This window comes from Elephantulus edwardii, unplaced genomic scaffold, assembly GCF_000299155.1.
Source record: "Elephantulus edwardii isolate Elephantulus edwardi_28Jun2011 unplaced genomic scaffold, EleEdw1.0 scaffold00005, whole genome shotgun sequence".
Taxonomy (NCBI): domain Eukaryota; kingdom Metazoa; phylum Chordata; class Mammalia; order Macroscelidea; family Macroscelididae; genus Elephantulus; species Elephantulus edwardii.
In genome coordinates this window covers 22,348,024-22,362,518 of record NW_006399755.1, presented here as the reverse complement: position 1 = coordinate 22,362,518, position 14,495 = coordinate 22,348,024, and the positions used below count along the sequence as shown (strand labels likewise).

At 36.8% G+C, this 14,495-nt stretch overlaps 1 protein-coding gene across 5 annotated transcripts in view; it reads left to right on the top strand.

The window, feature by feature from the left end:
- Positions 1–14,495, top strand: part of SGIP1 (SH3-domain GRB2-like (endophilin) interacting protein 1) — a 329,295-nt gene that overhangs the window by 168,195 nt on the left and 146,605 nt on the right. For 2 of the 5 annotated variants that reach the window (XM_006879756.1, XM_006879755.1), the window contains 2 exons: positions 6,338–6,394; positions 14,216–14,270. In XM_006879756.1, coding sequence (XP_006879818.1) covers positions 6,338–6,394; positions 14,216–14,270 — 112 coding nt within the window. Of the gene's footprint in view, positions 1–565; positions 647–2,468; positions 2,541–6,337; positions 6,395–14,215; positions 14,271–14,495 lie in introns of all 5 variants that reach the window. The other 3 variants (XM_006879754.1, XM_006879753.1, XM_006879757.1) reach the window with 3 other exon arrangements.

Below are 14,495 nucleotides of genomic sequence, written 5' to 3'. Positions count from 1 at the left end.
ATAGGGAATGGCCTGGAAACCACTTCTGCCTGAATGTCCAGCCTGAGGGAGGGAAATGTGCCTGCTGGGTTTAGGTTTCAGAGCAGCTCTGACTCCATGCTGGCTGCCAGATTTCAGGCTTTTTCCCAGAAGTCTGTGTGGCCTGGACTTAGACTGATCTGAACTAAGCTCCTGGGAGTTTGCACCAAGTTCTAAAATGACTTCCTTCAGTTCCAATTCAGATGCCTATTCAGAAGGTTCAAAAGCACAGCTGTCACTGAAAAAAAAAAAAAGAAAAGAAAAAGAAAAAAAAAAGCTCAAGTAAGGCTCATTGGGCTGGAGTGGGAACTAAAATTAATCCAGAGGTTAAAAATATTTTTTGAAGCATCACCCTTTATAATATTATACCTAAATTGGATGCTAATTGCTGCAATAGCAAGAGAGGGTGTTTTTTCTCCCACACTTGACTCAGGTTCTTAGCTTTGGGGTGCATTTTGCATTCATATAGTTCTTACCATGAAATGTTAAGAGAATAGACTGAAATTCATCAGACATTGGGTAACACTATAATCAAGGCTCTATTCAGCAGGGGAAAAAAAAGACCCAGAAGACTCATCTTCTGCTCACCTCTTGCTTCTGGCTCAGAGCCCTCTCCTTTCTGTCTCAGGTACTCTCCACTTCTGTGTCTTCTCTTTGCTTCTGTCTCCGGTCTCCTCCCCAGATTATCTTGTCTTCTCCATTCTGACCTTTGCAAGGCTTTATTAGCTGGTCTTCGCTTTCTATCTCCGCTGCTTCCAGGCTGATGGCTATTTCTTGCTTCTCTCCCTTCCCCTTGCTTCCTTGTCTTGTTCTTTTTTTTCCATCTTTGAACCCTATCCCCACCCAGCTCATTGTCTCCAAGACTCCATTTCAAGCTTCCTGTTCTCTGCTCTTCTGGAAACCACCAGTTTAAATCTCTGGATAGGACATGTGCCATAGTGTCTGGGTCAACAGCTGGCATATAGCAAGCAGCCACTAGCGTTTAGTACAGGAATGATCCCAACCTTGATTCTTGGCCTTCATCCTACGTTAAGAAGTCATGTACCAATTCCCGAATCCTCCTCAACTTGGACAATTTCAAGGCATGTGAAGTCATTCATTAGCAGTTCTGTTCCTTGCCATTTAATTGGCAATACCGTAAATATCACAGGTCATGATTATAAGAAAAAGGAATTCTTTCACTCTGATTTCTTGGGATGTAACGCAGACCTGTTTTGAAGCAGGTGACATTAGGAATAAATGTGTTTTCTCAGAAACAGAGTGTACAGTTTAGTATATAATTAAAACTTTTTTGTCAACTGCTAACTTTACTACTTGAGAACTTGCCTCCATCCCCCCACTTGCTATTGTCATTAAGTTTTGAGACTTCTGTATGTGCAATATGAGTCCCAGCTTTTGTTTGCATTCCATCCTTAAAGATGTCAGCCTGAATTTCTATGAAACTCAGATTGATTTCTTTAAAACTTTGTCTGTGGAGCCAGGCCACTTTGATGTAAATGATTTAGCTTCCAAATCATTTTCCCTTGAATGTGTAGAGTTGCGTTGAAATGTATGGTTTGACTAATATTTCAATGAGGGACCAGCGATGATAACAAGCACCAAGTATTTATAAAATACTTACTAAATGCAGAATCTGTCTAGACAATAGCCTTAATGTCATGATGTTCTCTTTCATTCTGGTTTCTCAAAGTGCAGTGAGCCCTTCTCTGCAGACAGTGCTTTTGATGTTGACTCTATAGATAATTTCTTAGCTGGGCTACATGTATGACAGTTGTCTTGCTCTGCACACTGTCAGACTTGGGTGCACCCATTGCTGGCAGAGCTGGAAGTCATGATGGCTGAGATTTTAGCTGTGTGCATCAACACATTGTGGCCCAGATAAATACTAATTGTTGTGTTTATTTACATTCCTAAACAGTTAAGATGTCTATCCAAGATTGGGAATCCTAGGGGTCCCAGCCATGAGTGTAAAGGGACATACAGTTGAATAGGAAAAGGTACAGAGAAAGAGCTACTATGTTGGTGACTCTCAGAAAGTCTTGTTCCGTGAGGAATGATGGTGAGGTTAGGTTTTCACACTTTGATTAGGAAAATAACTTTTTTATTCAGTCTCTTCTGGTGTGTCCTAGTGTGTGCTCTCTACCTATAAATTAAGTGCTGGCTGAAGAGTAATAAACTCACACGGCCCCTCATGCCTGGGACAGATTTTCCTCCTTCTTCCCTCTTCCCCTGGCCTAACCAAGCAGGCCTGCTGAATAGAGCCTCATTATGGGCCCCAAAGTCCACTCTGCTGAAGGAATCCTGCCAAGATTGGTAGGCCCTAACAATTTGGCCTAGAAATTGTTTCTTCTATGATATGTTTGCTGACGCCATGTGATTCTTTCTATGTGTCTTGAAGAACAAACAGATTCTTTAACAACTTTTTTCTACATTAAAACAATCAATTCCAGCAGCCCAGCCCACATGAACCACCCTACAATAGCAAAGCAGAGTGTGCGCGTGAAGGAGGAAAAAAAGTTTCGGTAAGGAAACAGATTTTAGTTTAAAATTTCCAAGGGGTTGTAGAAACAGTGAGTAAAATCCCAATTTGAAGTTTGGAGAAAAATGATTCTTATTCACACCGTGTAAGAAGGTTTTCCTATATACTCTCAAATTACCTATTGAATCCTTAGAGCCAATTATCAAACCAATCAAAAGATGAGGAATTGACATCTGAGTGTACTTTAATAAAAAGACATCAGCTACAGAAGATCTGTGTGTCCTAGACAAAGGACAGTGATTCATAAGAGAATCTTCTGTCTATAAATTTGGCTTTGATTGTAATACAAACATCACCCTGCAAAGTAAAAAGCAGTTAAGTTACATGCCATCTTATTAGCATCAGGGATCTACCAACCCTTGATCGATTGGAATTATTGTGCTTGACCAAATGATGTCATGTCAAGAATGTTGATCCCAGCTTTGCCTATGCAAACATCTAGTCAAATATTCATATGTGACTCTTTAAATTGAATTAAAATTCTGTTCCCCTGTTACATTTGCCACATGTCAAATGCCCAATAGCTACTTGTGGTTAATGACTATTATACTGGACAGAAAACATGGAGACTATTTTCATCTTCACAGATATTTCCATTGGACTATATACTGTTATACTGAATTATTAAAACAATGAGCCAAGTTTAATTCTGTGATAAAAATATTTAGGCAGCACACCATGTCTCTAATATGTGTCTCCTCTTGCTCAAGGATTACTATGACCATAAGTTCACCTTAAGAAAAAGGAGCATTCACAATATAAATGACAAAGTTCAATAGAACTATAATTGAAAATAGTGGTTTTTATAGTGATTATTTAGCCTATCATCTTATTTGAAGTCAGATAATAAGCCTAACAAAAGTAAAGTACCTACTAAAACAATATAAATAATTCTGTAAATCTATATATTCTTTAAAGGATAGTCACATATTCATGCCAATTGTCAACATTTTAGAAAAACAGAGAAAAATAAAAATATGTAGAAACATAACTCCAAGAGAAAAATCATTCTTTGTTTTTAATAGTCAATAAATGCTTCACTGTTTAGCTTACTTTACTAGTGATACTACTACCCTACTTGGATTGAGGTTGCCTCTTCAGTGTCTTTGATTTGAACATTAATAAAGCCATTTCTTTTATCACTTCCATAAGCTATACTTTAAGTGGTTAAACTATAAAAATTGTTTTCTGCTTTTTGTTTTATTTTATTTTGGGGTTTGTGTTGATAGCTAAAGTATGATAGGCAGGCTCTAGCCTAGTTTTTATAATTTTCTCTAGATTTATTTTTTTAGAATTCACTGGCAATGAATGATGTAAATAGTTGATTCTGCTAGTAAAACAAAGAGTGTATGTTGTCCATCTGCCAAAAAAATATGTACTGTTGTAATTTGTTGTTTGTGCTTAGTATTTTTTAAATGTTCATATTTTTGAAGAAAAAATATTTTAGATTTTGCTTTCACTTTATTTCGCTCATCCTATGGTTTCCATGGGGACTAGAAAAATTTTTGCTTAACCTAGATCTAGAAAATGCATAATTGTTTTTATTCCTAATGTTGTGTGTATATTTGTGTGTGTATGTGTGTAAATTTGTTACAATAAATTTCCTTCCTTTTGAAAAGCTTTGGTTAAGAAAATGAGATTACCCTGGAAGCAAATGATATAACGTAGAACATTTTGTATCGCACCATTTCTCTAATGTTATTAAAATTTTGGTAGCTCTCAAAAAAATCTCTTTATTGATAAGTTCTTTAAGAGGTTATTAGACATAGTAATAACAGTAGCAACTGATTACAAAATTCTTAAGCTCATTTCTTTGGAACCAGCTTGATTTCCTGCTATTATAAATTAATAACTTACCTTCTCTATTGAGTCAGTTTGTTATTTATGCTTTAGAAGAGTGATTTGTGGCACTTTTCAAGGAGGCCCTATGATACCTATAGATTAACAAAGAATGAAACAATAATATATATATAACCAAAAATAATTATATATATAACCAAAATAGGAGGCATTCCTTGCCCACTCAGCAAGGAAGAGAAGTTTGTTTTGTGTACGTGTTTGTTTTTCTTTTTGTTATTGTTAGTGTTTGGTGCCATTGACTATAGCTCATAGTGATCCTAGCAAGAACAGATCTGAACTATTTTATGAACTTAGCTACACAGAGTGTGCAGATACAGGACCAATATGACTGGTTTTAAAAATAACCTTCATTCAAAGTAAAAAGGATAATCTTGAAGCATTGTTCAATGTAGGCAATTTGGTGAGATGAGTACAGTCTGAACGTATGTCTTTGGAGTAAGACAAAGAATGAGAAAGGCATGAACCCTCAGTTTCTAGGTGCTGTGCTGTGACCACATGGCAGATTTCTTGAATTTATCAATTCACAGTAGTGAGGAGTGGCACTGGCAACCTAAAGGTGTGCTGTTCAAATCTGCAAGCTGCTTCACAGAAGAGGAAGAGTAATCTCTCATGAGATTTACTGCCTGTCAAAGCCCTCTGGAGGATCAGCTGTGTGTCAGTTCTGACTCAATGGTACACAACAACAACATTGCAGTGGAGTATAAAGGAAGAGAATGCACAGATCCATTATCTATCCCTTGTGTGCTATTTTACCTTCCTTAAACCGCTGCCAGCTCATAGAATGTCCCATCAAACTTCATTAAATTTTAATCAATGATGGTGATGTTCTGGCTTCCTTCAGTTTGGCTAGATAGTGATCATATATGCATAAATGAAAAGTTGTATCTCCTATCTATTTGTCATATTGTGTGTTAGCCATTCTTATTATAGTTCAATTGGCCGTGACTTGTCATTGTAAAATTGGAAGTCTTGTCCCAAAACCTCATGCATTCATTTCCTTTGGTATGAGTTGCTCCAAGTACGTAGTGTTTGGTGTCACCCCTTTGCTGTATGTGCCAATATAGGAAGGATGTTGGGTGGACTCTCTGTTATCAGCCTGATTTATGTTTTTGCCCTTTACTCACAAAAAGTAAAGAATTTTAGTCATTACTATTTAAATTATTCCAAATCCTTGTTCAAGTTATACTTCAAGGTTGTCCTGGAGACCAAAATGGAATTTATAATAATCCATAAAGAATAATGCTAATACCTTTACAACTTAGAATAATGTATACTCAAGGAGGCATAGGACACATGGATTGAAATCCACAATTAGCCACTAAATCTGACTTTAATAGCTTGATAAGAAAGCCATTTTAAAAGAATATCAACACTATTTTAATAACTAAAAGCTAACGAGTAATTTGGAGCTCATTTCTTGTAAATTCTATTAAAGAAGTAATTGAGAAAAAGTTGAATTAATGTCAGAAAAGCTGCAAGAAGATTAGTGAGAAACATGGATAACTTATCTTTGAATATATTAAAACCAATGAACTAGAAAAGCTGCATATAAGTCAAAGGTTTCTATTTTTAGTAGATATATATCTGATCATCTCACCTGAAGAATAGAGCATTCAATTTTAATGTAGGTGCAGCAAATTCTTCAGTGATTGAATGACATTTCAGCAGCTAGTTCTTAATATCCCTATCTTCAGGGGTCCTCCAAGCTTTTGGGAAATAATTGTGTAAAGTCTCTTGTGCAGCATCCTGGTTGCTGACTCTACCATTCAGTTGCACCAGTGTAGCCCCACAATAGGCTCCTGCGATTTGCCTTCTCAGTGCTGCATTCTGAGAGTTCTTGCTAAATACAGAGAAAAATTAAGAGCTTATTTTTTCCATGTAAATGATTGCCTCCTAAATTTATTTTAAAATTTATTACAGAAGAAAAGCAATGGGGCACCAAATGGATTTTATGCAGAGATTGACTGGGAAAGATACGTGAGTATCTGATTTCTTTTGCTTTATTATGTATGTCACAACTTAAAAACAAATTGAGAAATTCTTCTATTTATAAGTATATAAATACAAATGCTATTTATACACCATGAAGGTGGAAATGAGTCTGAGTGTGTTGGAGATTGTGAGGATGGCTCAGGATAGGACAGTGTTTAGATCGGTTGTTCATAGGGTCACCATGAGTGATGCATTTTGTAGCATTCCATAACACACAAAAAAAATCAAATACTCTAAGTAAAAAGTAAGTATGATAATTGAAATACCAAATTATTTATCAAAACACAAACTCTCACCTAGCATTCAGTCTTGATTAAAATGAAGCATAAAACCAGTTGCTTTTGAGTCAATTCCAACTCATGGTGACCCCATGTTTTACAGAAATACTTCATGGGTTTACTTGACTGAAGTTTTGATAGAAGGAGATTATCAGGACTTTCTTCCATGATATTTAGAGAGGGGTTTGAACCACCAACCTTCAGTGGAGCCTAAATTTTTGTGCCACCTACAGATTTAAATGAAGTCTGTTGATATTGTGAGCCATTGAATCCATTTTTACTCACAGCCACCCCATGTGATAGAGTTGAACTGCCCATCCGATTGCTTAAACTATAATCTTTATGGGAGTCTTTCTGTCAAGGACCTACTGGGTGGCTTCAATCCACCAACCTTTAGTTAATATCCAAGTGCTTAACCATTGAACAACCAAGACTCCTTCAAAGACAAATAACTGCCTTCAAATTTGTTTAGTACTAAAAGCTAGTCAGATTACACAAGACTTGCTGTTGTATTTATGCATTAAACATTAATTTCTTTAATCACTAGTAAGGGACTCTTGTGACATAGTCTATAGGGAGCTGCACTGTTAATCCAAAGTCAGGGCCTCCCTGGCTGTTCAAATCCTTGAGCACCTCCTCAGGAGAAAGACCAAAAGTATCTTCATTTGGAATTTACAGCCTCCAAAAGCTCACTGGGGGTCAGTTATGAGTCATTTCCGACTGGACAGGAAGTGGATAAGTGAAGCAGTAGTAAGAAGGTTTTAATTTTTAATACTTTCTATAACTATAATTGTGACAGGTAAGGGAAGACTTCTGACAACGTAAAATGCAAGCAAAGACCTAAACTTTAACAGAAGAGAATTCCAGACAGAGAGAATGGCTTTTATGATATGAAGCTGCTGAAATGGAAATACGATTGCAGTGTGCAAAATCATAAATGTTAGTGATGAGAAGGCTGTTGGATGAGAGGCAATTAGGGAAGCAAATAACAGGGGCAAAAGCTAGACCACATTGGGCCTCCAGGGCCCTGGGCTTTGATTCTAACTGTAGTGAGAAGCCCAGACAGGTGTTTAGCAGGGAAGTGACCTCAATACACTTACATTTAAAGGGAATTATTTTGAGTACAAAGAACAAAAAGACTAAAATGCAGGGCTGAAAAATGGTGTCTTTTCCCACAGAACTCAAACCTTGCTCTCTCTAAATAACTATGTCATCTTTATTGTTCTAATCATTTCCAAATCTATTCGTCCAGCTTTATTCTTTCTCACTTCCTGACCTATTACCCTGTTCAGAAGAGCTACCCTGGAGCTGTCATCTTTTTTCTTTCTAGCACAGGGGGTAGCCTCACAACACCTGAAGTCAAGGTCCTGGTCCATCATTTGTTTGGTGTGTTTTCTTAAAAACCATTTTCTCATTTCTCCTTGGTAAACGTGATAATTCTTACTACCCAAGTTGTTATAAAAGGAGCTCTGGTGGGATAGTACTTCTGTGTTGTGCAGCTAACCAGAAGATCAGTAGTTCCAACTTCCATCATCTGCTATGGGAAAAAGATGAACTGTCTCCTTTTATAAAAACTTACAGGCTTGAAACAACTATGAGATATCATCTCACCCCAGTAAGAATAGCAAAACATAACAGAACAGCAAGCAACAAATGCTGGCGAGGATGTGGAGAAACTGGAACTCTTATTCACTGTTGGTGGGAATGTAAGATGGTGCAACCATTGTGGGGCGTGGTGTGGCGCTTTCTCAAAAAATTGCAAATAGAGATACCATTTGACCCAGCAATCCCATTACTGGGAATATACCCCAGAGAGACCATGTCTGCCATCTAAGCAGATATATGCACACCCATGTTTCTTGCAGCTTTGTTTACAATAGCAAAGAGTTGGAAGCAGCCTAAGGGCCCATCAACAAACGAATGGATAGAGAAGCTGTGGTATATCCACACAATGGAATACTGCACAGCATTGAAAAACAAGGAACTCATGCAATATTATTCAAAGTGGGTGACCCTGGAGGACATTATGCTGAGTGAAATATCTCAGTCACAAAGGGACAAATACTGCATGGTGCCACTGTTGTAGAATGGGTCTGACATCAGGGTGGGGGTATGACAGAAAAAACTGGATAAATTATGTATATTGTATTGAAACAGATGAGGGAAAGAACAGATTAGAAGTGATATATGATTGAGTATTATGGTTAGCACAGGAATCCAGAATTAAGGCTGCATAGAGAAGTGTACTCGGGGTGGGGGATGGGGGGAAGGGACGTGGGAATTGTATACTAATGAAGTAGTAATTTTTTTTATTTTTTTTCTCTCTTCGGAGGGGGAAGCGAGCTGGTGGGGAGGGGTGGGCAGGGAGAAAATTGTGGCAATGAATGAATGGAAATCCAAAACCTCTGTAAAAAAAAATAAAAAATAAAATCTACAGATCAAATGAACAAAAATTATAATAAATTAAGCAATATGTGTTCAAAAAAAAAAGAAGTAAGTTAGAAAAAAACAAAAAAAGAAGTGAGTTAGAAAGTAAAAGCCATGCTAGTATTCAGTGTGTAAGATTTATTCTTGAAATGGCCTCTAATTTCAAGGTCATACTTTGGCTCTTATATACTTATTTTCATGATCTTCAAATTAAACATTAACATGTGTAAAAAGAAAAAAAAAGACAGGCTTGGAAACCCAATGAAGACCTGCTGTGATCTGGAAGCCACTTACAAAAATGGTTAAGTTTATGAAAGAGCCCTAGTACACAATGGTTAAAATATTCAACTACTGTCAAAAGGTTGGCACTTTGAACCCATCTGCCATCCTATGTGGAAAAGAAGGAATAATCTTCTTTAGTGAAGATTTAGTCTTGGAAACCCCATGAAAATTTCTCTATCTTCAGGTTTGCTGTCAACTGTAATCAGATGAATGGCATTGAGTTGGCTTGAGGGTTCAAGGAAAGAAAATGCTGTTCACAAGACTTACTTTATTAAATTAATATTGTTACATGCCGTCATCTCACCTGCAACTCATAGAGACCCTATGTACAATAGCTCTGAACCCTACCCTATTCTGAGCCAGTCTCACTGTCTTTGACATACCCATTAGCCCAGTTACTGTGCCTACCCATTACCCAATTGTTGTTGCTATGCGCCGTCAAGTCGCCTGTGGCTCATAGTGACCCTGTGTACAACAGCTCTAAATCCTGCACTATTCTGTGCCAATCTTACTATCTCTGACACACCTACCCCCATTACCCTAATCACTGAATCAATCCATCTCATCAAGGGTCTTCCTCTCCTGCACTGTCCTCTCCACCCTCCCAAGCATGATGTCCCTCCCCAAGGACTAGTCCTTCCTTGCAACATATCCAAAGTATGTCAAATGAAACTTAAGAATCATTGCCTCCAAGGAGCAGCTTGGTTTCAGCCTCTCCAGTACAAACCTGTTCATTCTCTAAGCAGTCCATGATATAGTCAATACTCTTCTCCAGCACCACAGCTCAAAGGCATTGCTTCTCCTTCTATCATCCCTAATAGTTGTCCAGATCTCTGATGCATAGCAAGTGATGGCAAAGACCATGGCCTATTTTAGGCATACCTTAGTCTCCAGACTGACATCATTGTTTTTCAATACTTTGGAGAGGTCTCTGACAGCAAACTTTCCCAATGCAATATGTTTCTATTTCCTGGCTCCTGGTGCTGAAAGTGTTGCTTGTGGAGCCAAGCAAACTAAAGCTTTTACAGTCACAATCTCTCCACCATCCATCAAAATGCTGCCAATTGGCCCAGTGGCAAGAATCTTTGTTTTCTTGATATTGTTGTTGTTGTTATGTGCCATCGAGTTGCTTGCAACTCATAGCAACCCTGTGTACAACAGTCCTAAACCCTGATCTATCTCTTGCCAACCTTATTTTCTCTGACCTATTTATCCCCATTTCCCTAGTGACAGAATCAATCCCTCTCATCGAGGGTCTTCCTCTCCTACACAGAAATGAATTTATATATCATCCTATTAAGCCTAGTAATGCAAACTGTCTTTTATAATTCAGACTATTTTTTTCTTTTAAAAAAAATGCTTATTATCTGTTGTTACACCTCTCCTAGCCTTAGTACCAGCAGCTTCCTAGGATTTAAGTGTCTTATTGAATCTTCCCTCTCCTTTTTCTCTTATGACTGACCTGCTACCAAGAACTAACAGTCTTTCTTGATATCTTTGATTCATTCCATCCCCCTAGCAAACAAATAGCAAACAAATGATATATGTTTTTGGTATGCTGTTGTTATTGTTAGGGGCTGTCAAGTCGAGTATGACTCATGGCATTCTATGAACAAAAGATCTGAACCTTCTTCTACCCTTCACCATCCTCACACCATGTCAATCCACCTAGTTGAGGATCTTGCCTACCAGGATTGATGCAAGAATTTTAATTAATTTTTTACTCTTTTGCCCACAATCTACCCTGAAACATATTTCCAGAACACCTTAAAACTAGTCTTTCTACAGATCATATCCTAACTGAGAAAATGCTGTAACTTTATCAAATGTAAAATCTTCCTCAAACATATTGTCCTTCCGTGGCCTTGCCAAACCCAGTCTCTCTAGTGTTATTTCCCACATTATCCCAAATACTATTTCTAACATTAATTCTTTACAAACATGTAATCCTTCTTGTCTCTTTCACTTCCTTGATTCATGTGGTGTCCATTCTTACCTCTTTGTCTCAGTGTTGCTCCTCTGTCCACTGAGAAGAGACTCTAGCCTACCTTCTGCTATCTATTCTGAAAGCTCCATACAGACTTTCTTGACCCTGCAAATCTCACCAATTGTTATTTCCTTCAAAAATCCTAGTCTATACTTTGTATTTAGTGTTTTAATATTTTCACTTTTGCTAAATATATTTCTCTTTCCCTGAGGAAATTTGAACTTTTGTATCCTCTATCTTTCTTAGTGCAATCTTTAACTTATAAAGAATAAGTTATTTTGGGAATTATTTCATTGTTTTGATTTCTAGCTACTTTTTTAAGTTCTTGCTTTTTTATTCTACAATTCCAGCCATCTGCACGTTCCATTATAATACTTTACTTTGTTTTATTGAACTGCCTTTTGAAATCTGCTATTCAACTTTTAAAATATTCTTTTTATTTTCTATTTATTTCCATATAAAACTCATATACATTGTGTTTAATTAAATAAATTATAAAATAAATTCTATCATTTTTATATAATAATATATATCATATATTGCTCCTTTTGTTGCTTCTAATATATATAATATATATCATTATATCATTTATAATATAAATTATATCATTGTGTTCATACATTCACCTATTCACATTATGTTTCATAGTATCATTTCCATATAATATATTTTATAAAATTAATCACCATTCATCCATACTCATCATTAGCCCACTTTTTCAGGTGCCCACTAGATATTTCCTAATTTCTTCAACCTCTCCCTCTGCTCACATAATTTAATGCTCTCAAGATTTCTCCCTCCCTCTACTTGCAGGCCCCTTCCTCCTTCCTCTTCCCTCTTTAGATTTTTATAAGCAACTTACTAGTTATCCTTCCATTTTCACAATAATGGTCTCATATAGTATTTGTCCTTATGAGACTGAGTTAGTTCACCTAGCATAATGCCCTCCAAACTCTCCCATGTTACATAGTATTTTTCAATATTATTGCTTCTTCATGCTGCATAGTATTCCATAGTGTGAATGTACCACAATTCGTCAATCCATTCATTAGTTGGTGAACATTTCAGCTGTTTCCATTCTCTTTTTATTGTGAATAACACTGCTATGAACATTAATGTCCAAATCTTCATTTGTGTATCACGTCTGTTTTTCTTAGGGTATATTCCTAGCAGTGGAATAGCTGCGTCATATAGAGTTTCTGTGTTCAGTTTTTTTTCAGGCAATGCCAAACTGGTTGTACCACTTTACAGTCTCACCAAAAGTGTATGAGAGTTCCCACTTCTCCAATGTTTGTTGTTTGCTGTTCTATTAAACTTTGTTACTGCCACTGGGTTGAGATGGGACCTCATTGTCATTTTGACTTGCATCTCTCTTATTCCCTGCATTTTTGAGAATTTCTTTATGTGTCTTTTAGCCAGCCACATATCTTCCTCTGTGAAAGGTCTTTCCATGTCTTTTGCCCACTTTTTAATTGGGTTATCAGTCTTTTTTCTTCTGGAGGACCTGTATGATTCTATAGATTTTCTTTATGAAACCCTTGGCTGAGATGGCATTTCCAATTGTTTTTTCCCATCAGTAGGTTTTCTTTTCATCCTATTAGAAAATTCTTTTTTTATACACACAGGAATTTAAACTTTAGGAGGTCCCATTCATCAATATTATCCTCTCCTGGTTGTGTATTTTTCTCTGTTTTGCCATCCTCTTTATACCATGTTCAAGCTTTCTATTTTGGTCCCATTTTGTCTCTTATGATCTTTGTGATTTGGTGCTTTACTCTTGGGTCTCTGATCCACCTTGACTTTATTTTTATATGTGGGGAGAGATGTGGATACTGCTTCAGCTTTCTGCCGGTGGACGTCTAATTTTGCCAGGAGCATTTGTTGAAGAAGTTGTCATTTCTCATTTGATAGGCTTTGCTTCCTTGTCAAACACCAGCTGACTATAAATAGTTGGGTTAATTTCTCAGTTCTGTTCCATTGGACTATGTATCTGTCCTTGTACCAGTACCATGCTGTTTTGGTTACTATAGCTGTGCAGTAGATTTTTAGGTCAGGGATTGCTATGCCTCCCACTTCACTGTTTTTCAGAAGTGCTTTATTTATAAACTTGCCAATTGCCCTTTCTGTCTCTGTGAAAAAAAGAAATGTGGTTTCTCTATTGGTATTGCATTAAACATGTAGATTGCTTTTGGTAAGATTGTAATTTTCACTATGTTGAGTCTTCTATCTATGAACATGGAAGATTTTTCAATTTTGGGGGTCTTTAATTGTGTTTCACAGAAAGGTTTTGTAGATGTCTTTGTACAGGTCTTTTGTGTCTCCAGTTAGGTTACTCCCAAGTACCTCAAATTGTGTTTCACTATTATAAATGGTATTGCTTTCTTGGTTTCCTTTTCTGTGTCTCCTTTGTAAAGGAATTCCACTGTTTTTGTTTTTTAAATATATTGATCTTGTATCCAGCCACTTTACTAAATTGGCCTATTAGGCCTAAAAGGTTTTTTTTATTGATTCCTTGAAGTTTTCTGTGTATACTATCATATCTGCATATAGTACAGTTTTATCACCTCTTTGCCAATTTGGATGCCTATTATTTCCTTCTCTTGTCATATTAGCCTGATTCCTAGCTATTTTACTAATACAATGACTCCTCAAACCTCCTTGAATAAATACCTACACTTACACCCCTCAACATTTACATTTAAACATTAAAATCCCAGTCTCCTTAAAAAGGAAACATGCTTGTATCTAAGTTGACATGTCAATAAGTGTAGTGAATAATTCTCTGATTGTTTTTGGTATAGTAATAACTCAATGTGCATTTGTATTTTACAGAATTCACCTGAGCTGGATGAAGAAGGATACAGCATTAGACCTGAAGAACCTGGCTATATCCTTTCTTTATTTATTTTTTTTTAATTAAAATTTTATTTTATTATTTTTGTGAGCGTGTACCGTCAAATCAGATCTGACTGGTACAGGAGGGGCAATCTCCTCCTTCCCCGGCAGAGCATCTGGTGGATTCGAACCGTGCACCTCTGGGATTGTAGTTGCAGCTTCTTGCCACTAGGCCACCAGAGCTCCCCTAAATAATTCTTAAGAATATATTGGAATT